Source organism: Sparus aurata, chromosome 7 (genome assembly GCF_900880675.1).
Source record: "Sparus aurata chromosome 7, fSpaAur1.1, whole genome shotgun sequence".
NCBI lineage: Eukaryota > Metazoa > Chordata > Actinopteri > Spariformes > Sparidae > Sparus > Sparus aurata.
Window position 1 is genome coordinate 31,642,904 of NC_044193.1, and position 26,289 is coordinate 31,669,192.

At 41.1% G+C, this 26,289-nt stretch overlaps 1 protein-coding gene across 3 annotated transcripts; it reads left to right on the forward strand.

Annotated features, from left to right (window-relative positions):
- Positions 1 to 1,329: 1,329 nt before the first annotated feature.
- Positions 1,330 to 25,282, forward strand: dedd (death effector domain containing). Of its 3 annotated transcripts, XM_030422739.1 has the most exons (6): positions 1,332 to 1,668; positions 3,262 to 3,331; positions 3,864 to 4,503; positions 20,030 to 20,134; positions 21,291 to 21,428; positions 22,818 to 25,282. In XM_030422739.1, the coding sequence occupies exons 3-6, from the start codon at positions 3,939 to 3,941 to the stop codon at positions 23,222 to 23,224; spliced, it is 1,215 nt and encodes a 404-aa protein (XP_030278599.1). In that variant the 5' UTR covers positions 1,332 to 1,668; positions 3,262 to 3,331; positions 3,864 to 3,938; the 3' UTR covers positions 23,225 to 25,282. The 3 variants fall into 3 exon arrangements, with proteins under 3 accessions (XP_030278600.1, XP_030278599.1, XP_030278598.1); XM_030422738.1 differs by lacking the exon at positions 3,262 to 3,331 and having other exon boundaries at positions 1,333 to 1,668; XM_030422740.1 differs by lacking the exons at positions 3,262 to 3,331; positions 21,291 to 21,428 and having other exon boundaries at positions 1,330 to 1,668.
- Positions 25,283 to 26,289: the final 1,007 nt, after the last annotated feature.

Below are 26,289 nucleotides of genomic sequence, written 5' to 3' on the forward strand. Positions count from 1 at the left end.
GAAATGTGTACTTTTTCTATCACTGAATAAACGAGCTGTCCTCAGAGGAAATGAGGTCCCAGAGCACTGTTTGAAGCGAGAAAGGTAGCAGGGTCCGCCTCATATTCTATTGTTTTTGATGCATATATGATACTTTATTGGTTCTTATTGCCTCTATATTTGCCTTTATATTTGAATCTATCTATCTATCTATCTATCTATCTATCTATCTATCTATCTATCTATCTATCTATCTATCTATCTATCCATCCATCCAAGGATCGGTATACCCGTCTAGGGATTGGTATATACCGCTGTGCAGCAATTGACATACCTTTTGCCACTTTTTGGTCTCGGTGCTGCTGTCTTTAACTGTGATCCTGAGTGAAGACACTGAAAACATTCCTACAGAGTTCCTCTCTTCCCTGGATCTCAGAGTAAAGGTCCACGTAGTTAATTACATAATAGGCCTACTCAAAATCATGATATGGCTGAAGGGAATACCCAAATCACAGATGTTAAAGCTAATTTAAGCTAAAAGTAAAATGTGACAAATGAGCTGGATACTAGGCCCACTGTACTGATGCCCTGGCCTACAAATTATATTCTCATAATGTAAGAAAACACGTTTGCTTGATACAGACTCGAACAAATGTCATATCATCATGTAAAAATTATCATTCCTGCTGATCATATATCATATATTTATCACAATAGCTGTCAAAGTAATTGCAATATGATTGATTTAACCATATCCAACAGTCCTGTCCAGAATTGATGCTGTCAGAAGATGTTTGAATCAGTGGAGAGTAGGTGCAGGGCCTGTTGAGAGCATAAGAGTCAGTGATATGATATCATGGATAGATCATTAGAGAATGAGAATAATGCTGGGGAAAAAAAGCTTGTCTTTTGTGCGTTTTTACTATTTTTTTTTTATTTCTGGTTGACAGAAAATTGAGTCTTATTTTTAATCCAGTAGTGAGCGATTAAGAAATATTTTGGATTCAAATTGTTTCTAACAAGAAGAAGAAGAAAAAGTAGTAGTTGTAACTAGTAGTAACTAATATTAGTAGTAGTAGTTATAGAAGTGCAGTACTAGTAGCAGTAGTTAGAGTAGTAGTTATACAAGTGCAATACTATTAGTAGTAATAGTAGTTGTAGTAGTAGTAGTATTTATAGTACTAGAAGCTAGTCATAGCAGTAGTTATAGTAATACTGGTAGTAGTAGTAGTAGTAGTAGTAGTAAGAATAGTAGTTATAGTAGTAGTCAGGAGCTGTAACCAGTCACGAGGTGCTAGTTTGGAGTTGTGCGCGCGGTCGTGGGCTACACACACAGCGCCGGTGGTACCGGAACTGGACTGCACTGTGAACCGGAAGTTCTTTCATTTTAGCTGGAGAACGAAAATTGTCTTCTTATTTTTCCCATGATGTCTGTTTGAGGACTAAAACCGTTAGCTAAACGGACTATTATTCCTGGAATGGAAGACGCCGTGCCGCACACCGATAGCCTGGGAACATCTGTGTTGAGCATCCGTCTTGTATTTCACCAAAACTATTTAACGGAAACGTGTTTTATGTCCACAAATAAGCTTTGCTTTGCTATTAGACAGTAGGAAGCTAACTTCGCGTTAGCTGCCTGCCGAACTGTGATATTGTCGAACTTGTCAGGAACATCCAGTAACACAGGAGGTAATGTAAAGTTATGATAATAACATTTCTTGTTTTGATGGTGTGTTTTGCTTGGCTGTATGGAAATAAGTATAGATAATGTCAACGCTGACAGCAAACGTGGACCGAAGCTACCCATAAGCAGTCATAACAAACCGGGATGGGAATCAAGGGGCGAACGTTAACCTAGGTGTTATTATGTGTAGACTAATGTTACGTCAACGTTACTGACTAAATAGCAAATTGTTAGTTACTGAGTTGTAAGTAGTGTAACACGGATCAGATGTCACATTTGATGTGTGATGACTACACATCAGTATTGTGCATCTGTTTTTAATTTCCAGACAACTATCGTTAGCTTGCTAGCTAACTTCCGCTAGGCACCCAGATTAGGTCCTTGTCAGCTTGTTATGTATTTTACTAAACAGCTGGACATGGGAGTGAGTGTGTGTGTGTGTGTGTGTGTGTGTGTGTGTGTGTGTGTGTGTGTGTGTGTGTGTGTGTTACATCTATACATTGGAAACGATTGATTTCATATCTAAATAGCTGCAGTGTTGTTCACGTTACAGTTAACGGCTCTTGTGTTTACATAAACTCCGCTTTCGTTAGCTGAATTAGCATTAGCTAGCTTAGCGTTATGATAACTGTAATGTTAGCTGTTAGTTCAAACGCCCTAACAGCTGACGACTATGGTTATGATCAAAATAGCGATTTCCTGTGTTAACAATGCATATATGCACCACGTGTTCTTAACGACTAACGTTGATGTGACATCGATGAAGTAAGAAGACAAGATAAAAACGATACTAATAACAAAACGTCTCAATGTCAAAACCGGAATTGTCGATTTTTACCTCACCAATTCCATTTCTGTCATGTTTCTCTTATTCTAATGCGGCTCTTCTGTAACATTTACACCTCCCATTTAATCTGTAATTGAACAGTTCTTATGGTGCTGATAATGATTGATTGGTTAATGATTATTGAACAGTCTGTCAACCAAACAGCCAACGATTTCAGTTTTTCTCACATGTAGACTTTTATTTAAAAGCACATTGATGAGGGTCACCTTAGTGTGAATGTTGCTGTTAGCAATTACAGTGAGTCAGCATAAACAAATCCTAGACCCTGAAACTGAAGCAACTAAATGAAATTTTAAATATAATTGACTGTTTGTCTAGATGGACGACATGGCTGCTTCCCAAAGTCGAAGCCATAACCTCTCGACTGACCCTGGATGAGTGGCTGCTGTACAGGTCACAAGTACCTCCTCATCCATCTAAGTGGCTGGGACATAGGCCATAATAAAATATGCTCTCTATAATTTCAGGCAGACTTCATTCTTATCACACTGATGAACCAGACCATGGTATAGAATTTATAATGTCCCAGGAACGACACCAACACGGCAATATCAGATTGTGCAGCTGTGTACTTATCTGAGACAAAAAGTCACAAGAAAAGAAAAGTCATAGCTGTCCTGTAAGAATAGATACATTAACTCTTATCACAGAATTGCAGCTTCACAAAATAAATATGCATATGAATGCAAGTAATGCACAATAATCTGGTTGTCTTTTCTGAACTGCACTTCATAAACACTGTTGGCACAAGGTCGCAGGATAAAACACTGGAAGTGGCTGACAAATAAAACACAGACCGACCAAGAGATACCTTTTGAAAGGTGAGTTAGAAAGACAGACACAATAGAGAGAAAGATGTAAACATTGACACAAACTTTGGTACGGGGGGGGGGGGGGGGGGGGGGGGGGGGGTAGCGGAAGTGGCAGGGCCTTGGACAGAGGGAGGGAGAGAGACAGTGTGTATCGACAGATGCTTTGCTAAAGTAATGGCGCAAAAGACAGATGGATACAGAGGAGATATCTTTAATGCTAGTATGAGAAGTGAACAATATTTTCAGTTGATTATACTAATTGGACTGTGATGGCCTACCTCTAGGTAATTAATGGGAAACATAGTATTGTGACGTCACCCTGTCGTCAAATCGTTTGCCTCCTTCTTTAAATAGTTAGCCCTTGCATTTTTATGTTGTGGCTCTGTTCTGCTTCTCTAAATGTGATATTTTTCATGAAAGAGTAATCGTGAATTCCAATGTTGCCTCTTGTATCATGTAGCTAATTATTGGTAAATAATGTTGATGGTTGATCCAAAAAGAGTGAATCGATAATATGTGATTCATCACTTTCCGCACATAGCTCATCAGTTGGAGCAGACGAAGACAGCCGGAGCTGAAGGGATTCAAACATCCCTCTTCACCATCGGGTCCTGAGATGACATCACAGCAGCCACAGGTCCCCAATGCTGTTATTCCTCCCAACCTTGCCCAGAACTCCTCTGCTCAGCAGGCCCGGCCTCATATTCAGGCTAATCAGCTGGACTCGAGTCAGAGCAGTGGGGCCTCAAGGCCTCTGGACCACAGAGCTCTGACAGGCAGGCCAGGCTGCTCCGGTGTGGCAGCAACCAGCGGTGAGTCAGCCAGCAGGAACGTTTCTGCATCCTGCACCAACTCCAGCTCATCCAGAAGAGATGGGGGCTTTGAACCATGGCCTGAGGAGGCAGCAGACAACTCCCACGGGCTGTACTCACTCCATCGCATGTTTGACATAGTTGGAGCCCAGCTAACGCACCGGGATGTCAGGGTACTGTCATTCTTGTTTGTTGATGTCATTGATGAGTATGAGCGTGGTGGCATCAGGAGTGGAAAGGATTTCCTGCTGGCCCTTGAGCGCCAAGGTCGCTGTGATGAGACCAACTTCAGACACATTCTCCAGCTGCTGAGGATTATCACACGCCATGACCTACTGCCTTATGTCACACTCAGGAAACGGCAGGCTGGTGAGTACAGCTACAGGCTTTCTTAAAATTATTATTAATTAATAACACATATAAGGTGATCCACTTTTTGACAAATACATTACTGCAGAAAATATGTAGAGCTTCAATACATCCCATTGTGTCAAACTTAGTTGCTTGAGGGCTTCAATCCGTATTAATCATGCAAATCATAAGTCTTTTTTGGCCACTCGAAGCACTTGTATGGTATCTGTGTGAATTAACGCGCATCAAAAAAAGTGTGGCTTGACAAGTTTTTAACATATGACAGCTCATTTGACCTGGTTGTCCTTACTAGCTGTGCTTCTGACATGCACGTTTGTCTCCAAGATCGACAGCAGTTTTGGGCAAATTTGTGCAATACTATTATGATCTTCTTCCCATGAGACAATATGTCACAACTAGTGATGTTGATATGTTTTCGATATAGTGAGTCCTCCAGACCCAAAGGTGGTCATTTGATGGGTCCCTAAAAGAATCTGCTTGATATTCAATGGTTATAATCATATAACCATCATACAGTCATTATTGATGAAAATATATCTAAAAGTAAACAAATGAAAAACAAAAATCCCAAATCTGAAATCAAAACATCTGCAGCTGCACCCTGAAAGTTGATGAGACAGTCAGTCAGAGTATGTTAGACAAACAGGATAAAACATAGAATATTACAAACATGCACAGGGATAACATCTCTCTGAGGAGTTTATAAATAAAAGGAACCATGAATATATTTTTAGATTATCTGCCCTTTCAGTTAAAAAAAATCCCAACTGATTTAATAAATGAGAGAAGCGGAATTTAGGGGCACCAGATCCTAATTCACATTTCTAGGGCCCCAAAGTGTGTATCCCCAGCCGTGCACTGATAATGCTGTCAACAGCCGGCAAGAGAGATGCTGTGTGATGTGGGATTTTATAACTGAACTGTGAGCAGGACACACACTTTTACTCCTCTGACTGTGTGGAAATCTGATGATGAAGAAAGGCATTAAACTGTGAGTCTGTGGCTGCATGTAAAACATGCTGATGCAGGCTGATGAAGAAATTTAGTGTGGAGCTGAACTGACAAAAATACAAATAATTAAATGTTTTTGTTGAAAACCCAAATCTGGTTTAACTGATAACATCCTAAATCAGGTAAGCCTACAGCCCTCAAACATCCCCCATCATCAGAGGTGATTATTATTGACAGTGACCCTGTTTTTTTTATGCACCAGTACCCATTTTTAAGCTTTTTTGTTGGAATCAGTGAGTCAAGGACTGGTCCTGTTGCAGCAGAAAGTGTCAGGATGATTGAGATGTGCACAGTGCGCAGATGGTTGGAAACTGTAACCAGCTGATTTATTCTGTCTTGATAATGAGTGTCCTTTTATTTTATTATTTCAATATGGATTTGTTGTTTATGAAGTAGCATTATCTGGGATAAACTATAGTGCGTCCTCTGGATGCATGGCTGGTGAGATCACTGCGTCCTTTCAGATTTTAATGCGTACCTAGCAACGTCATTGCACATCACACTGTACTGTTTACCAAATGAAATGGATGATATATCAACATATCTGAAAAAGAAACAAATCGATTTTGAGCAGCAGCACATATTTTAGATAATGCATCAGTAGGGCACTATAAAGTCCGTTAGTTTTTCAGAAATTCCGATTTTCCATATTAATTTTTGGGAATTCCGTTTTTTCCGTTTTAATTTTTGGGAATCTCTTATTAAACTACCAAATACCGTGTGTTTTTAATGTAAATGACTCAAATGTACACAAATTAAATAGAAATTACCCTAAATGTATTGAGGTGACAAACACATTTCCTGTACTGTACAGTACATTAAAGTGCATTTCTTGTTTTTGATCAAATATTTATTTTATTTCCATTCAAACACAATGCAATAATGATGTACAGCATACATACATATGTACATACCGTTACATCAATCCCCCCCCACCCACACATACATAGAATGAAAAAAACAATTTCAACTGAAAGGAAAAAAGATAAATTAATAAATAGAATCATGACACAGCGGCTAAAGCAAAAACAAAAAGGAAAAAACAAAACAAACAAACAGAAAGGGGACTCATGGAGCAGTTAATATAGAGCTATTGAGTGATTCAAGATGCTTGAAGTAAGTGGTTCAGACACACCACGGACCACAAGCATCAGAGTGAACCTTTCAGTGCTTCAGCCGTAGTGAGCCACATATTCACATTCGCCTCTTTGGCCCCATTTACATGGGCTGTCGACAGCTCCTATACGTAACATCAAGAAAAGTTAAAACCCATTGTCTGATGGTCAAAGTGTGAGGGGGCTTCCAGCATACTGTGATCATTTTCTTAGCAGCTGTTAGACCTGCCAACATTACACGTTTTTGACATTCAGGGACTCGAAGTGCTGAAAGATCATTTAATAATAACACTGGTATGGTCACAGGCACTGTCTCCGAAGTAAGCGCCATCAGCTCAGCGGCCACACCCTGCCAAAATCACACAACAGGGGGGCACTCCTACATCATGTGGAGGAAAGTGCCAGTGGTTTTCAATGTACACAGGGTGCATGAGGGATCATTGATAACTTTCATAAAATACAGCTTACGAGAGGTCAGGTAGGTCCTGTGTATAAAATTATGATGGATCTGCTGGTGGTCAGGGTTTTCGTGAGGCGAGTTTGATATTGGCCCACACCTTGTCCCTATGAAAATCCTGATCCAATCCAGGGACATCACCCCTCCCTAACCTGTCTACTGGGAGCGTTTTGTAGGTGGCCTCAAGCAGGTGTAAGTATAGAGTGGATACCATTCCCCTCGCAGCTCTTTTAGTAAGAACCAGCTCGTGATGTGGATGTTTAGGCAGTGGGTGTTGCCACGGCATCCCGTGTGCTTTAAGGGCTGCTCCCAGCTGTAGATAGAAAAAGAAGGAGGTGCCTGGCAGATTAAAGCTATTCTTGATGTCTTGAAAGGAGTGTAAACCATCTAAGCCGAAAATATCACCCAAAAACTGTATACCTCCCTTTTCCCACTGAGAGTAGGTGACAGGTCTCCCCCCGATCAGTAAACCTTTGTTATTAAAAATTGGAGACTGCCATCTGCAAGATATATTACAAATCCTTTCCAGTGAGCGCCAGACCTGGATCAGATGGGTCACAATGAGACCGAAAGGTAATTGACTCTGCCTCACAGAAATATTCACAAATAAAACATCTGCCAAAGACAACGGGTGCACCATTCTTTCTTCCATTATACGCCAAAAAACTGCCGTCTGAGGGTAAAACCATACAACAAGGGGTCTAAGAGTGAAGGACCAGTGGTAAAGTTTAAAGTTGGGCACCGCTAATCCCCCATCTAATCTCCTGCACTGGACAGTGGCAGATTTAAGACAGGGTCTCTTCCCATTCCATATGAATTTCGAGACAGCCGCATGAAGCTTACTCCAGTATCCAGCAGGGGGAGAGAGGGGGACCATGGAGCTGAAAAAAATTATTCTGGGCACTGCATTCATTTTGACAATAGAAATACGTGCCTGGAGTGAGTTGGGCAGGCCAGCCCATCTTTCTAAATCACCCAAGACTTTTTTCAGAACCTCAGTATAATTGTGCTTCACAATAAGATGTAGAGAGGAAAATATGTCAATGCCCAGATAAGTGTGTAACTGAGGAAATGTTGGAAGGCAAAGCAGAGGTCTTGGCTGCTTCATTCAAAGGCATCAAAGCTGACATTTTGACCAACTGATTTTGAAACCTAATAGCCCGCCATACTCATCCAACAACGTTAGGAGGTGGGGGGCAGACTGCAATGGGTCTCCAAGAAAGACTAAAATGTCGTCAGCGTAAAGTTCCAGTTGATGGTGTGTGTTGTGAACAGTTAAGTGTTTAATAACCGACGATAACCGAATCATCTGGGCCAAAGGTTTAAGCGACAGAGCGAACAGCGTCGGGCTCAAGGGGCAACCCTGGCGAGATGATCTAGATACTGGGAACAGAGTGGGACAAATGTTACCTGTAAGAACCATTGCAGAGGGGTTTGAATATAACAACTGTATCATTTTTATAAAGCCTTCCCAGAAGCCCATCGCCCCCAGAACCAACCACAAAAAAGACCACTCAAGGCAGTCGGAACACCTTCATGGCATCCAGGGATAAAGCAGCTGCTGGGGTTTTGATGTCTGTTGCTGCATCGATTATTTGTAGCAATCGGCGGATATTGTCAGAGGCCAGACAGGACTTCATAAAGCCGGTCTGGTCACAATGAGCTAGTGATGATATATGAGGTTGCAGGCGGCGGGAGATTGCCTTAGCATATATTTTAACATCGGCATTCAACAGACTTAGGGGCATATAATTACCACATTCTGTTGGGTTTTTATCTTTCTTCACTAGTAAGGTTATTTACAGCTATATTGACATCCCTAGAGAAAGCCCCTTTCTGTATTGAAAAGTTGATCACACTAAGAAGCAACGGGCAAAGGAGGTCCCCAAAGGGTGCATAAAATTCTGGTAGTATGCTGTCGAGCCCGGGTGATTTGCCCCTTTGCATATTGAGCACAGCCTTCTTAATTTCTTCAAGCGAGATCGGTTATGCCATTCATTCGCCTCCTCCACTGCAAGATGAGGTAACTTCAAACGAGCCAAAAAATTGTCACATTTGACTTTATCGAGAGATGCGTTTGATTTGTGCAGGTCAGCGTAAATACTACGAAAGGTATTGTTGATCTGCCTCTGGTCCGTGGTGACAGCTCCTGACTGTAATTTGACTGAAGAGATATCTGAGAAGTGCTCATTCGACCTGATCTTCATCGCCAACAGGTGGCTGGGCCTTGATCCATGAAAGTAATACCGTTGTCTGGTCCTGTGGATTAAAAACTCTGACTGGCATCTGAGGATGACGTTAATATCTTTTTTGAACACTTCTCGCTGTGAGACTATCTGTTCCGAGAAATTGGCAGACAGCGCAGATTCTAGTTTTGCTAGTTTGCATTCCAATTCATGCAACTTACAGATCTGGGCCTTTCGCTGGTTAGAGGCAAACAGTGTGGCATTACTCCTGATAAGACCTTTAATTGAGTCCCAAAGTATTCTAGGATCATCGACCAAGTCAACATTGAACTCCAAGAATTCCTTAAGCTTTTCTGTAAATTGTGTCGTAAATTCCTCCTGTTTTTAACAGGGTTGTGTTAAGGCGCCTAGGCTGTTAGCCCAGGCCTGCAAATCTAAAGACGCCAGTTTCTGATCCATTGTCTCAGATTTACCAGGCCTATCACTGGCCACCTTCCAAACCACGTTGAAGTCTACTAATTTCTGTCTAGGGATGTCCCGATCCGATCTGCAGGATCGGGATTGGGGCCGATCTGGGGCCTCATTTATAAAACTGTGCGTAGGATTGACGTCAAAAGGCACAAAAATATCCTGATTTATAAAACAGTGCGCATGCACGTCCTACGCCGATTTCCCTTTATATATCACACTTCACTCTAAATGTGGCGCACCTGTGTGCGGGTCGTACCATGCCCATTTTTGCCTATGAATATTCAGAGAAATGCCCCTAATTAATATTCCTTCATGACTGACAGCATGCTGAAAGCAGAGAGAAAGGCGAAGAAGCGCAGTTCCACTCAGTGTGAGGTGGAAGTTCTTGTCGGGGAGGTGGAGAAGAGGAAGGCTGTATTATTTGGTGGACAGTGTTGGGTCGGATCACCAATGCCAAAAAGGCTTTAGAGTGGCAGCATGTGGCAGACAATGTAAATGTTGTTCTTCAGAAGGTCGGAGTGTGGCCAAAGTGGAAAAAAAAGTGATCAGACGTAAAAGTGGAAGCAAAAAAGCGCCTGGCGTCACACAGGCAGAGCGTCTGTGTGACGGGTGGGGGAACGGGCCAACCGGAGCTCATCCTGCTGCATGAAAAACTGACGGGGATCATCAGGGAATCCCTCCTGAGTGACGTGGTGACAGAGGTGGAGGTTCCTTAGTTTTCTTTGACAGTGTTCTTCAGAGCCGAGACATCTGCTTTCACCACACCAATACTCGCCGAGAGCGAGGCCAGTTCAGACTGAATCGCGTTCAATTTATCCTCTGTGCCTTTACCCATTTCGTGAAGTTGAGCAAACCGAGGTTCGAGATATTCATGTTGTCTCTCCATTAGCGTGTCTGGAATAGCATCCAGTTTAGTAGCACGAGTTCCTTTGTTCGACTTCACGGAGGGATAGACTAGTCAAAAAGGCGGAGAATAGGGGAAGCGCAAAAAGCCTAAGCCGCCATCTTATCCAGCCGGTCACGTGACCCATTAAAGTGCATTTCATGGCCAATTCTGCGATTCCATCCGCGATTCCGTGAACGCGGAAATCATAGCGCCATACATTAGTTTCACAGAAACTTCTCAGTTTCCTTGCTTCAGAAAAACTGTGCGCTGTGTCACAATATGTATTTAGAACCAGCGGAGATCCTCGCCAGGACACTTTTGGGATGAAAGCATTTTTGTATGTGTAAAGTATGTGTGACTTTCGCTTAGCAAATGCCAAACTGAACCAAGCAATGGAGCGTGTCTTCGCATGCTGTTACCAGGGTGGATATTTCGGCATTTTAGGGGCAAGGCCATTTGGCCTTCACTTTTCTTTTTTTTTAGGGGCACCAAGGCTGCATGACAGGGCACAAAAGCCATTGAGTAAATTTCAATGATTTACCTTTCAGACAAATACTATAACATCCTAATTTATAATAAGATATGGATTATGTATTAAAACATTTTTAATGCCAATATAAAGTTAATGTTACATTACGAAACATTTTTTATAAAGTAGGTTTAGAGTTAGGTGGTTTTGGTGACACTACACTGAATATTACTGAAGTTATTGAATATTTCTCCCAATAGAAATTTCACCAAATTATGGCAAAGCACATTTTTTCCAAACAAAAAATTGTAGAATAACCAGCAGGAGACCACTGATGTGTGGAGTGATATTGGTGACACCACACTGAATAACAGTGAAGTTATTGATTTTTTTTTTTGCAGTATTTCTTTTCGGTGTTGCACTTTGTAGACGGTCCCTGCGCCCTCGTCTCACAGACGGCTGACCATAGAGACTATGGAAGTAAAATCATGTCATTAATCAAGTGCATAGATTTTCAGTTTGAGAGCATGATTTCATTCCTTTTCAGTGACACAGCTCCTTCGCGTGCTCAGATTTTTTTCTCCTCGTGCTCACATTTTGTGCTTGCACTTAAATGTCTTCTGCTTTCTTTCAAAATGTGTGCTTGAACTCAAAAATCACATGCTTGTGCTCACATTTCTCCTTCTTGCACACAAAAATTTCGCTCGCATTCAAATGTGCCCTCTGCGCGCTCAGATCTAATTATGTGCGCGCTCAGATCTAAGTGCACGCACTCAGAACACACACCTGCTCACAGGTCAAGGTACCTGCTCAGACTCAAGGTTGACCTGTCAAAACTCTGCTCTCGCATTCAAATTTGCTCTGCTTGTGCTCAAACTGTGTGCTCACACTTGCTTATAACTGCTTGCGCAGCTCTTCTTCTTGCACTGAGGAAAGTTCTGCTCTCGGATCTCTGCTCTGCTCGCGGATTTTTCTTGTGTATCAACACTGTCAACCAATAGAAGGCTGGCTACTGCTGACCACTCAGATTATCCCCGCTTCTTTGCGGGTGCGTTCGCTGTACTTCAAAGAGCGTCACATACGGGCGGGCACTCTTTCTACTGGGTTTATCTACTTCCGCCCTCCAGGCTGTTAAATGTGGTGGTTCACTTTTTTTAATATATATATATATATATATATATATATATATATATATATATGTATATGTATATCTTATATATGTAATATATATCTTATATATGTATATATATATTTTATGTGTATATATATATTTTATATATATATATTTTATTTATATATATATTTTATTTATAGTTATATTTTACATGTTAAATTTAATTTATTGATAATATATATATGATATATATATAGATATATATATATATATAATATATATAAGTATTTAGATATATATTATTCATATATATATTATTTTTTATATATATATTATGTATTATATATATAGTATATTTAATATATATTAATATATATATATTATATTATATATATATATATATATATATATATATCTCCCCACTTACTCACAATAAGTTAGGGATTTATTTTTGTTATTTACATGAGTGCTTTTCCTATTTGGTCTGAATTTTAATGAAATAAGTAAAAGTTCCCTTTTGATATTTGATATTACTAATAATGAATGAGAAGAAACACCATTTTCTTTAGTTTAATATTTATTACCCCAAAAATGTAGACAATAACAATGATAGCCCCAAATAACAAAAATTGATAATGTCAGTAGCGGGTGTTTCCACCATTTGCCGCAATGACATGATGTTGTTCTGAGGCAATGCGTTCCACTGCTACACGCAGTTCTGCCAGGTCACGTGGGGGTGGGGTACGATCATCCAGTCTCTGCTTCAGCTGGTCCCAGACGTGCTCTATGGGGTTCAAGTCAGGGGACATTGCTGGCCATACCATATGAGGCACTCCGACTTCCTGAAGTCGAGCTGTGACAATTCTGGCACGATGTGGTGGAGCATTATCATCCATGAACAGAAAGTTGGGGTGTGCTGGCGGAATTGGGGGATGATGATGGGTTCTATGATGTCTCTGAGGTAAGAACGTGCAGTGACTGAGCCATCTACAATAACCAAATCTGTTTTGCGCTGACTGGTGATGCCTGCCCAGACTGTTGCACCTCCTCCACCAAAGGGAACCCTGGGGACCATGTTGACCTCAGCGTATCGCTCACCTCGCCTTCTCCAGCAACGCTGACGACCATCATTTCTGTGCAAGGTGACCCGACCCGTGGAGTCGGTTTTGAATGGTTTGTCTGTCTATCACCCCAATACAATTGCCTCCCTATCCCAAAACTCTCTGAAGTGAAACAAACACCGTATGTATGAAATCCACTGAGTCTCTCACAATATCCCTAAGTTGTTGTGAGTAGTGTATATGTATATATATGTGTATGTGTATATATGTATTCCAAATGTCGTCAAAAAATAAAGGGAACCACCACATTTAACAGCCTGGAGGGCGGAAGTAGATAAACCCGATAGAAAGAGTGCCCGCCCGTATGCGACGCTCCTTGAAGTACAGCGAACGCACCCGCAAAGAAGCGGGAATAATCTGATTGGTCAACAGTAGCCAGCCTTCTATTGGTTGACAGTGTTGATACAAAAGAAAAACCTGCGAGCAGATATCCGAGAGCAGAACTTTCCTCAGCGCAAGAAGAAGAGCTGCGCAAGCAGTTATAAGCAAGTGCGAGCAAACAGTTTGAGCACAAGCAGAGCAAATTTGACAGGTCAACCTTGAGTCTGAGCAGGTACCTTGACCTGTGAGCAGGTGTGTGTTCTGAGTGCGCAGAGGGCACATTTGAATGTGAGCGAAATTTTTGTGTGCAAGAAGGAGAAATGTGATCACAGGCATGTGATTTTTGAGTTCAAGCACACATTTTGAAAGAAAGCAGAAGACATTTAAGTGCAAGCACAAAATGTGAGCACGAGGAGAAAAAATCTGAGCATAGTCTTGCTGTGTGCACAACTCTTAACTCCGGTAAAACCCAACAAAGGACATGAGCAGTGTACCGCCTGGGGAGCTGAGCTAATCGGCTATCCCCGGGCTCCTGCTAACTTGCAACCGTGTCGATCCACGAGTGCAACCATCAGGATGAAGAGTAATGGTGGGACGCTCCTCAAGCTTAGTTCCATATGAATGCACGGATAATTCATTGTTTTGTCATTAGCGAAAAGCAACATTGACGTCCATGTTGAAAAGAGAGCCTCATATTACAAGCAATACTACAATCAGCAGCCGGAAAAGTCACGTGACATCTCGCGTGTATAGTTGTTGCCGAAGCCAGTATGCTACCTATTGTAACACGTCCAGATTGGGCTACCTGAGCAACTCACAAGACTCCCCTCCTATCCACTTACTAACTGACATAGTAAAGGCAGACTTTTCAAATGCCATGTACAATTTCACTCCATGTACAGATCTGTGCAATAACTTTACAACTTTGTGATTCAAAGACTAGCAATTATGCACCCATCCCCCATCCCATCTAGAAGCTGTTGTCACTAACATTTCGGTAGAATAACCAAAAGTGCATTACCTCCACTCGTTCTGCAGCCACTTGTACAGCTCTTGGAATAGCATTTTTCCTCAAAAACGATTTCTTTAGTTTCCCGAGTGTTGGAGTCATCGTGAAGTCGTCATTGTAAAAGTGGTCACTACAAACTTGGTAGTCCTTCTTTCCTAGCGTCTCGATCGGCGTGTTGATGTCGACGTGCTTAACAATTAGACAAGCAGTTTATAGTAGGGGTGGGTAAAAATATCGATTCATCAATGCATTGCAATATATTTTTACCCATTCATTGCCGGACCTCTTGGTCCCCGCCTCCAGCAGCTGGAAGCGTCTCGCCCGTGACCTCGCTCGAGGGTCGGAGGGTAATGTGCCGCGGAAACACCGTCGGAGCTGCGGAGCCGGGTAGCCGATGTCTGACGCACCGGTCTTTCGGAGACTGTAAACTCCCAGCGCAGCAGGTCTCACCCTGGCCGCTGCACCGTGCACCCGCGAATAGCACTCTCCTCCGGGGAGAGAGGGGGGGTTCAGTGTCAACATTTACCCCCTCGTGTCTAGCCAGAGGGCGGAGGGACTGCGGTCATTTCTATGTTTATGTCAGACAAAAATGTATCATGCAGTCCCAGAAACAATGGCACTTTCTCAGCTTAACTATTAACTATTTTATAACTAAACACATCGAGTACCTTTGTTTACATTTCAATTCGAACTAGAACTTACTAGAGGAACGATTTATAATTTAAGATTACTTTTTTTAATAAAAAAATTATCAACAGGTACTCTAATGAACTATTTGTTTATTACTACTTATTACTGAATCGATATCGAAGCATTTAAGTCAATATTGAATCAAAACGATATTGAATCGAATTGCGACCTAAAGGATCTGAATCTAATCAAATCGTGAGGTTCTTAACAATACCCAGCCCTAGTGTCTGTTAGAGGTGGGTGCAATTCATCGATGTGCCGATGCATCGCGATGCGTCATGTGACGATTTGGCATCGATTAATTAACGTCAATGCTTTGCTGCAAGACCGGAACAAAAAACACGTAACCGGAACCTTAGAGCGCGCGCCGCCTGGACTGTTTAGTGACTGGGACCACAACAAACGGAGCTGTAACGTTAGTTTCAGTTAGTGGTGCGCACCATGGAGCCGCGCTACAAACTTCCTCACCGATGAGTGTGAGTGCCACTCTGCTCTACTGTGTTTGTGTTGTGTTCACCTCACTACACTGAAGATCCAGATTGAATAAGTTCACATGGATTAAAGTTCTCCGTCGCTACAACGGATTTCCGTCATTCAAACTTCACAGAGGCGACTTATGAGATCAATGTAGATCAGAGGAGAACAACTGTTGGCTGATCTTTATTGACAGATTGCCACACTCTACAGCCAATGGTATCGTTAACAGCGTGTGTGCGCCTGACCAGTGACAGTGCAGTGACCCACACAGGGCGGGATCTAAACACGGAGTGGCGCTAAAGTTTAGCTGCTTAGCTAGCAAGGACTCGTCGCGCTGCTACGTTACCAATTAGTTTTTGAGTTTAGTCAACACATGAGAACTCGTCTGACATGGAGAGTCTCATCTTGATCTCTTGTGTGCTACATGTATGAAATAACAACTATAGTCTGGACTTTGTCTGAAGTGTATCTGTGTAAACGGCTTCATTCAGCGTCTCTCCCTCCCCTCTGGCACCGTGAGTTACCATGGTTACAGGAACGCCCTGAAACTTTATAATAATCAATAAGAAGTTTTTGGTTAGTTTGACTGTACAAAATCGTTAATGTAGCCTGATTGTAGCTCAATGCTGAAATCTTGTATTATAACATATAGAACAAATGTAAAGCCTCAGAGCTTCTTTGATTAACAGTATGTTAGTGATGACAGAAAGGTGATAACTCGCCATCAGACTGACAAGGCTCCAAAAGTTGCTGTTTGTATTATATATTTTTCTGTTAAATGATAAGAGGCTCAGGCACAGGCTGAAAAGTTCTGTAGATGGTTGATTATTTGAAAGAGTTAAACCTGAGAGAAGCTTGGGGGAAAAAAAGGCCCAGTTTGATTTCATAGATTGAAAATGACATTGAAAAGACAAAAAACTATTTAAGTGTGAATAGAACAACTGATCAGATCATCCTCCTTTTAAAACAATGTTGGTCAAATATTTAAACTTGATGTCTGCATTAGAGTACATGGTGTGTGGTGAGGCTTTAAATCTTATCTCATTTTTTCAGCAAGTGTCAAGTAACGTGCCCTGTAACATGTTTCACAAATTACAAATTGGGAGTATGACTTGGCTACAGCTCAAAAAAACATTTCAGTCAAAAGATTTTTTTTTTGCTTTAATCCATGAGTTCAGTTGAATTATGCACTTTCGTTCTGAAGAATACAATTTGTTCCCTTGGAATATGGCAGCTTTTTTGTTAAGTTATCCTATCCATATTCCAGACTGAATAAGTTTGCATTTTCCATTAAATAAATTTGATGGAAGTACATATCTTGATTACTTGAATTAATGAACTCATTAAATCCAGGGCTTGACTGTTTTCAGTGTTTTCCACCAATAGAGGGGGCTCTCTTGTAAGTGGAGCTTTCCCTGGTCAAAGTTAAGTAGGTCAAAGTGCAAATGTTTACATAGTCATAAAATAAAATATTTTGTGTCTTTGAAAAATACAAGTCAAATGTTCAAAAAAACCTTGTTATTTACTTAATGAGTAGTTTTAGAGGAACTGAGTTAATTTATAAGCTATTTATTTACAAATGTAGCCACAGATGAAGACAAAATCAATCTTGTATGGAAAAAAGCATTAAAAATCACAATAATCGAAGAATCGTGGCACCAAGAATCGAATCGAATCTAATTGAAAATCGTTATAATCGAAGAATCAGGGCTTCCATAATCGAAATCGAATCGAATTGTGAAGTACCCTTAACACCCCTAGTGTCTGTCAATTATTATAACATGACAAAAACAATTGTCTAAATATTTCTCAACAGTTCTTGTGCTGCTACTAGTTGACTAGTTGACATAGTATATTTTTCGGAAATCATGGGCTATGATATTGCACAGATACACGTGATGCAAAACAGACAGAGTGTGTTTATTAATTCATTCATTTTAATTAATTAATTTCAGTGCAAAATAAAAGGGTCAAAAACAATTTGATCTAAAGCAAATAGACTACTAGTCTTTATATTTATTTTTAATTAATTAGGGGAAGTCTACCCCCCCATTAGTCGATTTTTAGTCGAAATTTCACAGATTGGGTTGACCAAGGATTTCTTTGGTTGATTACAGCCCCATTTTTTACACAGGTAGGCTCGGCCTATCTCAGTTATTTCTGTTTACAATAAAGGCAATGGTAAAAATTGAAATCAGTATAACATATTTCATATGTCAATTATAATATTGTTAACAAGTAAACAGCACTACATCCTCTTAACTGTTCACTCCATTTACTTATCTTTTGTCAGGGTTTTATCCTATCTTATGTTTTTAGTTTTTAAGGGTTAACTCCAGAGTTTCCTCAGGGGGGTCCTCCACACTGGGAGCTATGTCTGGGTTGCTGCTGGGGGTGCTGTCCTTGGGTCCCTTCGGCACGGCCAGCTGTTGTCTGTCAGGGTCGGGGGGCCTGGGCACTGGTGCCCCCCGTGGCACAGCCTGTGACTCCTCCCAGTGTCGACAGCCCAGTGCCTTGCCATGTCTCCCTATTGCCAGTAGTAAGAGTGTGCAGGTGTGTGTGTGTGTGTGTGTGTGTGTGTGTTTATGTATGTGTGTGTGTATGTAGTATGGAGGGTGGGAGGGAGGGGCTTTCTTTATTATTTATTATTGCACGCTTGTGTATGAAAAGTGCTCTATAAATAAAGTTGATTTGATTTTGATTTACACAAACCAGTGGTTCTAGCATAGATTTGATTAGGTTGTTGATTGTGGCCTTTGGAATGTTGGTCCACTCCTCTTCGATGGCTGTGCGAAGTTGCTGGATATTGGCAGGAACTGGAACATGCTGTCATATACACTGATCCAGAGTATCCCAAACATGCTCAATGGGTGACATGTCCAGTGAGGAAGCTGGCCATGCAGGAACTGGGATGTTTTCAGCTTCCAGTAATTGTGTAGAGATCCTTGCAACGTGGGGCCGTGCATTAGCATGCTGCAACCATGAGGTGATGGTCATGGATGAATGGCACAATAATGGGCCTCAGGATCACAACGCCACACGCTGTCTGCCATCTGCCCTGAACAGTGAAAACCGGGATTCATCCGTGAAGAGAACACCTCTACAATGTGCCAGACACCATCGAATGTGAGCATTTGCTCACTCAAGTCGGTTACGACGGCGTACTGCAGTCAGGTTGAGACCTCGATGAGGACGAGGAACATGCAGATAAGCTTCCCTGAGACAGTTTCTGACAGTTTGCGCAGAAATTCTTTGGTTATACAAACCGATTGTTACAGCAGCTGTCTGGGTGGCTGGTCTCAGTCAATCTTGGAGGTGAACATGCTGTTTGTGGAGGTCCTGGGCTGGTGTGGTTACACGTGGTCTGCGGTTGTGAGGCCGGTTGGATGTACTGTCAAATTGTCTGAAACACCTTTGGAGACAGCTTATGGTAGAGAAATGAACATTCAATCCACATTCAAAATTGCTGATTCCGATGAGTTAAACAATGACTATACTGGCCCCAGTCCTGACCGTGCAAATCGGCTCGGGACATCCCTAGTTAGACACTAACTGTGTTTCACTGTCTCTTTATTTGTACAGTGCACAATGAAAATAAAGTTGAATCCAATCTAATCTAAATTGAAACATACATGCACCAAACATTATGGCAACAACCAGGTGCACTTACAATTTTTTTGCAAAACATCATAATAAGTCGGCCTACATGAAGTGGGATAGGAGTGCGTTTTTGCTCTCTGCAAAGCTTGCATGATTGTCAGTAGACTGGAGGGGCAGAGCGAGGGCAAGTTTGTCCACTGGTTAATTAATTGCGAATTGCGACGGATAACAAAAATAAAAGTATAAAATGCTAAAGTGGGTTTTCAGTGATGTTTGCAACAAGTATGATGAAGAAAGAAGGGGATTGATATCATTGTGAAATCTGTTTTGAAAGACAATGGTAACTTTTTTTATCTTGTACAAAGGAATACACTGAAACGTTTAAAAGTTACATAGTTCACTGCAAAGTAATTCATGATTTTAAGCAAAAAATAGTGTTGGTCTGTACTTGACTGGGGTGAGGGCTCATTTATCGAACTTGCCAGTGCACAAAACTGACAGCGTTATTTGCATTCCATGGAATGTGTTAAACTGGTTCAGATGTGATGATCACCACTGAAATTAAATTAACATCTGACATCTGCTGTTGTTTTCAGTGTGCCCAGACCCTGTGGACGAATACCTGGAAGAGACATCAGTGCGCTACATTTCACCAAGAGGAGCAGTACAGAGCGCAGACACCGCACCTCACAGAAGAACAGGTGTGTGTGTGTGTATGTGTGTGTGTTTATGTGTGGTGTTTTGTTTTTTTTATCTTGCACGCGCAACTTACTATCTCGCACATTACTATCTCACGCACACGGCAGTTACTATCACGCACGCGGACCTACTGTATGTTGTGTGCACGAGATAGTAAGTTACGCTTGTGAGATAATGACTCGCACTCGCGAGATAGTAAGTAGTAGTAAGTAACATGCCGTGGCACTCTGGCTCAAATGATTGAATGAAGTGAATGTTGTGGTGTTAACTCAACAATGATGGGTCGCTGGAATCATGAACAAGTGCTGTTTTCTTCAACAACTTATACTGTAACATTGTTCTCAGTAGCAGTGTCGTATCGTACATAGCCATAGCCATCTTGTTGCACTCTTATCTCTCTGTGTGCAGCACGTTAACTATGACCTGTCTTATACAACAGCGCCCCCTTGTGGTATAAAGAGCAATAGTATATCTGTTGTATATAATAACAGAACACGACAAACGTGTTTAGTGTTACTGTGAAAGCCGAGAGAATGTGGTCTGTGTGAGAGTGTTGTGGAAAATTGAAGGTATTTAAGTAAATTTTGGTTTTCTGTCACTACTTTCACATGAATACAATACTAAATGAAACTGCATCCATTGTTAATCGTTTGTCCTGATTGCCAGTTGTCACTGCTGCAACGTTATTTCATAAATTAATTATAATCAAACTACTATTACCTTGACAACTCCTCCATCATCATGGCTAGCATAATAACTATTAATCCACCTGAACACTCATCGTGGATCATCAAAATACCTATTACATGTATCTCTTACTGTTACACAATAACAATAGGACACTTTATTAACGTTTATTAATGAATCAATTACAATTCTGAGATGGTCTCGATCCATGGTGAGAAGCCTGCATTTATCCGACTGCACTGTTTAATTACATCAAAATGCACATTAATTAACATCTCGCACGTGCAAGATAGTAACTGGTGCGCACGAGATACAGTAAAACGCGCATGCGAGATAGTAAGTTGCACTCATGAGATTAAAAAAAGCTCCGTAGCTTAGTAATATTTAAAGTGAATGGAAATTCCGTATTAGTACGGGACTGTGCTGTGATGCAGAAGCTTGATTAACATCAATATTAATGTCATTTTCTAGGTCATCAGCCAGTCATTTGCTGTTCCCCGTCAGGACCTCATGTTGGCCCTCCACGAATAAAGCCGGCTCCTCCTGCATCGAACCGTAAACGGAGGAGAAGTCATTCCTCAACTGACTGCAGAGAGAAGCAAACATGTGGTAAAATAAAATGCAACATAGAGAGGGATTATTGTTGTTGTCTGTACTTTGAAATGGAAAATGAGCCCGGTAAAGAGACTTTGGTAAAGTACAACCTAGGAACACCAGTAACTAAACTGACGTTTTAAATGGCTAGACACTTTAAAAAAATACTGTAATGGAAGAACCATCTGTATATCACAGTCTGCAGCTTACTTCAACCAGCGAGATCGATAAAAACCATATGACATAGAAAATCAATGTCACCAATAGGTCAACAGACAAGCCAAAACATCTTTTCCAATGAAAAGCCTTCAGTGTCTTTCTTTACTTTTATTTCAATTAAATATACTCCACACTCACTCGCTGCTGGTGTCGTCAAATGAAAAGTCACTTTGTCACATCCACATCATGACCATTGCTGCCATTAGCTCCTCATAAGACTACTTAGGTTCAGACACAGCAAAGAGGAGCAGCTTCTCTGTAGATAAAAGGTAACTAAAACACCATTCTTGTTTTCAAGTGATTATTCACCAGTGAAACATTATTATGAATATTATGTTAAATCAGTGTTAATAGGTCTGCCTAAATCCTAGTCAGCTTTAATACTTCACATAGTCAACATCTTTAAACTTGCTAAATAAGGCTAACTGTTCAGTTCCTGTATGGGCAGACTTAAGTCACCTGAAAGAAAAGAAAGTTTCCAAAGAGTAAAATGTTAATTCCTAACTTGAGAAGCTTCAAATTCTGCTTTTGGAAATCAGTCCAAAAGTTCAAGTCTGACATTATCCTCTACATAAATTCAAGCAAAATTCATGATGACAAAAAAAGGAGTATACATTTTTGTCAAGTTTGTCTTAGTTATATATTTCATACTTCGAGGGGTTATATATAAGAAATGTCCACCTGGTAAATTCTTTTCCAAACAAAAAGGGGCAGCATATCACCCGGGTAACCCCTAACTGCTCCTTACTATAGCTATGATAGGCTAAGCAGCTCAGTTAGCTGTGCAGCTAGCAGTCTGGACTGGGAGCTCAGAGCAACAGTAGTGTTCGTGTTTGCTCTGCTAGAGCAGGAGCTGTGGACAGTGACAGGTTGGGACTAGCTGGTTAGCATGCTATCTTCAGTAGATGTGACTTCAGCAGTAGGTACATCACATAAAAACTGCTATTTAATGGTATTCTAAAACCTTTAAATACATAAATATATTTAAACTCCAAATTCATTCTTATGAAGACATTTTGTGTGGGTGTGTGGGTGTGTGGGTGTGGTTTGTTAAGATAAGCCTTTATTAATTCCCAGAGGGGACATTCAACACACACCCCTGCCAATTGTACAAGGTCAAGCTGGTTGCCATCTGTCAGTCAACTATGATTTTAATTGTCACCTTGTGCTCTTCTCCTCCTGCAGACATCCGCCTTCGGGTTCGTGCTGAATATTGCCAGCATGAGTCTGCTCTTCAGGGCAACGTCTTCTCCAACAAGCAAGAGGCAGTGGAGCGACAGTTTGAGCGCTTCAACCAGGCAAACACTATCCTCAAATCCCGAGACTTGGGCTCCATCATCTGTGACATCAAGTTCTCTGAGCTCACCTATTTGGATGCCTTCTGGAGGGACTATATCAATGGATCATTGCTAGAGGCCCTTAAAGGGGTCTTTATCACAGATTCCTTAAAGCAGGCTGTTGGGCATGAAGCTATAAAACTGTTGGTCAATGTTGACGAGGAGGACTACCAGGCTGGTCGACGCAAACTGCTTCGTAATTTGGTCACAAATGGCGGGAACCCACAAGGAGCTAGCAAAAACCCTGTATCTTAGAGACCCTCCCCAGGAAGTAGCATAAGAGAGGACCGCTGCTGTGCCTCCCCCACAGGGAGTAGAGTGAGATGTGGTTGTGTCATTTGAGGTGCCTGAAGTGCGTGCCTGAAAGGAACTAAAGAACTTTTAGCCACTGCATTGATTCCTTGAGAGCTAAGGTCATGCGTTATCTACTTGGCACCCCTTAGCGTAGCATGCGAGGTGATTGGGAAGTATGTTAGCATAAAGAAGTAGGTGATTCATACAGGTTGACATTATTTTGAATGTTGAGCTGTTAATTTCCTTCACGGAGGAGAATGCTGATTCATGTGTGCATTGAATTGAGTTAATTTCTTGTTTCTGGTATGTTGGTTCATTTGTTAACTCCAATGATATTCTTTACCCCTGTTCAAAAGTGGCGTTCTTTTCAATACAGAAAACATGCATTACTCTGACAAGTTACTCCCAGTGGGAGTTGTACCTTATCAAAGTCAAACTGGGTTTTCCAGGTTTTTCAGGTACATTACCAGTTGATTGGAATTAACCCAATGAAAGTGTTCTGTATTTTATAGGAAAGCACAGGCTGTAGTTGACTTAAAGTTATTTCTGTTTCTTTCAGTCTTTTATCCCGCTGTACCCAAGCTGTTGAGAGTTCCCTGTAAAAATGAACCCTTCCAGAGCATTTTTTATCGACTTGTTTTTGGTTACTGTCAACGTTAATGTCTTTATTTTAACTAATGATTTGTTTTAAAACATAGCTTATTTCCAGCAGCTGTTCCTCTAGCCTAATTTGAAATTTAAATTGTCCCGTCACTGCTAATATTTAAAACTTTGTGGATTGTTCTATTGTGTCAAATCTTAACCAGTGACATAATGAGTCATACCCCGGTATTGTAGGTTTGTGTGGATGATTGCGAATCATTGCCAGTTTCATTGTCAGCCTCAACCTCTGATCCCCACTCACCCTCTCATTTTCACTCCGTATATAACACTGAACTTTTTGATTATTTTTTTTATTTTTTAATTGAAAAGACATTTGATAACAAAATCGACAGCAGGTGGAAATCACAGCCAGTATGTGTAGAGTCATCTCAGTTGTGCAGGTAAATAAAATCCCAGAACAAAAATAACTCACAGGGTTTGTTTTTGTGAAGTTGCAGATATTTTATCCTGCTGTAGGGAACTCGCACATTCAGTCCTTAGCAGTCCAGCATGTCATACCCCCTGATGGATATGGATGCAGTTGAGTTCACATGATCAGAATCAGAAGGGGGTATGAGCAGATGATGCCATCACTTTCTTTCTTTCCAGTTGCCTGAGTGGTTGTCATAACACTGGAATTTCTAACCTTGATACAATACCTTAGAAATAAACGATATTCAATACCATGTTCGCGACCACAGGGACATATTGACATGGAATGGAGGTAATACTATTACTAGATTTTTATTAAAAGATAAATGTAACGAGCAACATCATCAAAGTCATTTTACATCTAGAGGAAACAAAGTTATATTAGCACCACAGCAGTGCCTGCATCGACTCGCAGTCTGAGAGGATGGCAAGAAAATGCAGTTAGTGCTGGTGTATAAATACTGCGAAAAATGAGTGTTTAAACCCTTTCAAATATTCAGAATCGATGTTTCAATAGCTAGATTTTTGTTCACCTACACTAGTTGCCTGAGGGATGTGTTGGAGAAACCTGGCTCATTTAGAGCTCCTATTTCAAAACCAGGAGCATTTCACCCTGAAGATCGGTTTGTTAGGCTGAACGTGAACACGCGTAGAGAGGCTGGTCTCTGACCGTTTCCAAGTGCTTTTCTGGTGTGAAAGCAAGTCAAACTACTAATACTTTTACTTTGCTCATGAGATTTGTTCTGGAAGCAATCTTATAATTGACCTTTATAAGCAACATATATGTATATTTATGCAAATCATTTAGCAAAAATGAAAATGGGAATGCATGTTAGCGCAGGTATTTCCCTGATCAATAGGCCAAAAGCTGTTAAGACAGTTTTACCCTCTGTACTACATCTGTTCAGTCCATTAAAGTGTGTGACAGTGATCCCACGCTACACAGCCCTGACTCATTACTGTATGAAATGCATCCTTTTCCTCCTGTCTCTACATGTTAGTAAATATTCATAATATACAGTCAGTTGGCAGTTTAATAACACTAATGATGTTTATATGCAGTTATTTCTTTGTCACCTCTTCGTGACTCCAAAGAACATTAATACACTCTTAGTAAGCATTGAAATGCAGCATTAACCAAACTAAAGAGGTAAATACACTCTTAGTATCTGAATTGAAAGGACGAGTGTCCTCTCGTACATCCGTCTTCATCAGGACGTGTGCCATCTCCACAGGTATTCATCAGTCTTTTCATTAAAGTTCTGAATATGAAAAAAAAGCACTGCCAACAAACATTACAGCAAGGTATGTGGCATACTAACAGGAGACAGTAGCCGTTTTTAAACAGCCTCTCCGCATTATCTGCGGAGTGGTGGTTTGGCAATTCTCCGCCGATGGTGATTCACACAGAGCGAAGCATCTCCACCTTCAGCTGTGTAATTCACACAGAAAGCCGGAGCTGCGGCTCCTAAAGAGGCGTGACCAATGACGTTACTGGTGTGAGTCTGGTGGTTATCTCTGACAAACGTGTTGACAGTATTACTGATGATAGCTTTAATTGTATGCAGTCATAAAAAAACACTCAGTGGCCACATTATTAGGCACACCATTCAGGTTCAGGGAAGGCCCACTGAACAGCAGGGAATCATGGGCTCAACAGAGGTAATTGAACCCCGCAGCAGTGGCCTCAGATCGTTGGCTGCAAAGCTCCCATCCCACCTCAGATTACGTGACTGCATTCTCAGATTAAGTCGACTCTGTTTTTCCTCAAGAGTGAAGGATTTCAGGAGGCTTGTGGTGGACAAACCCAACTGATCTAAGATTATGTTTAGCTGTGACCAAGTTGTCAGGAGAAGATCATTTTGGCTGGTACATTTGTTGCTACAAAGGCATTTAGTATCTTCACCCTTCTAGTTCATCAGAGTTGAAGTTTCAGCAAACCTTGTCCATTA

Coding starts and splice junctions, on each gene's coding strand:
- dedd (XM_030422739.1), top strand. CDS start 3,939: ATGACATCACAGCAGCCACAGGTCCCCAATGCTGTTATTCCTCCCAAC. Junction 4,504..20,029: donor ACTCAGGAAACGGCAGGCTG/GTGAGTACAGCT, acceptor TGTTGTTTTCAG/TGTGCCCAGACCCTGTGGAC. Junction 20,135..21,290: donor CGCACCTCACAGAAGAACAG/GTGTGTGTGTGT, acceptor GTCATTTTCTAG/GTCATCAGCCAGTCATTTGC.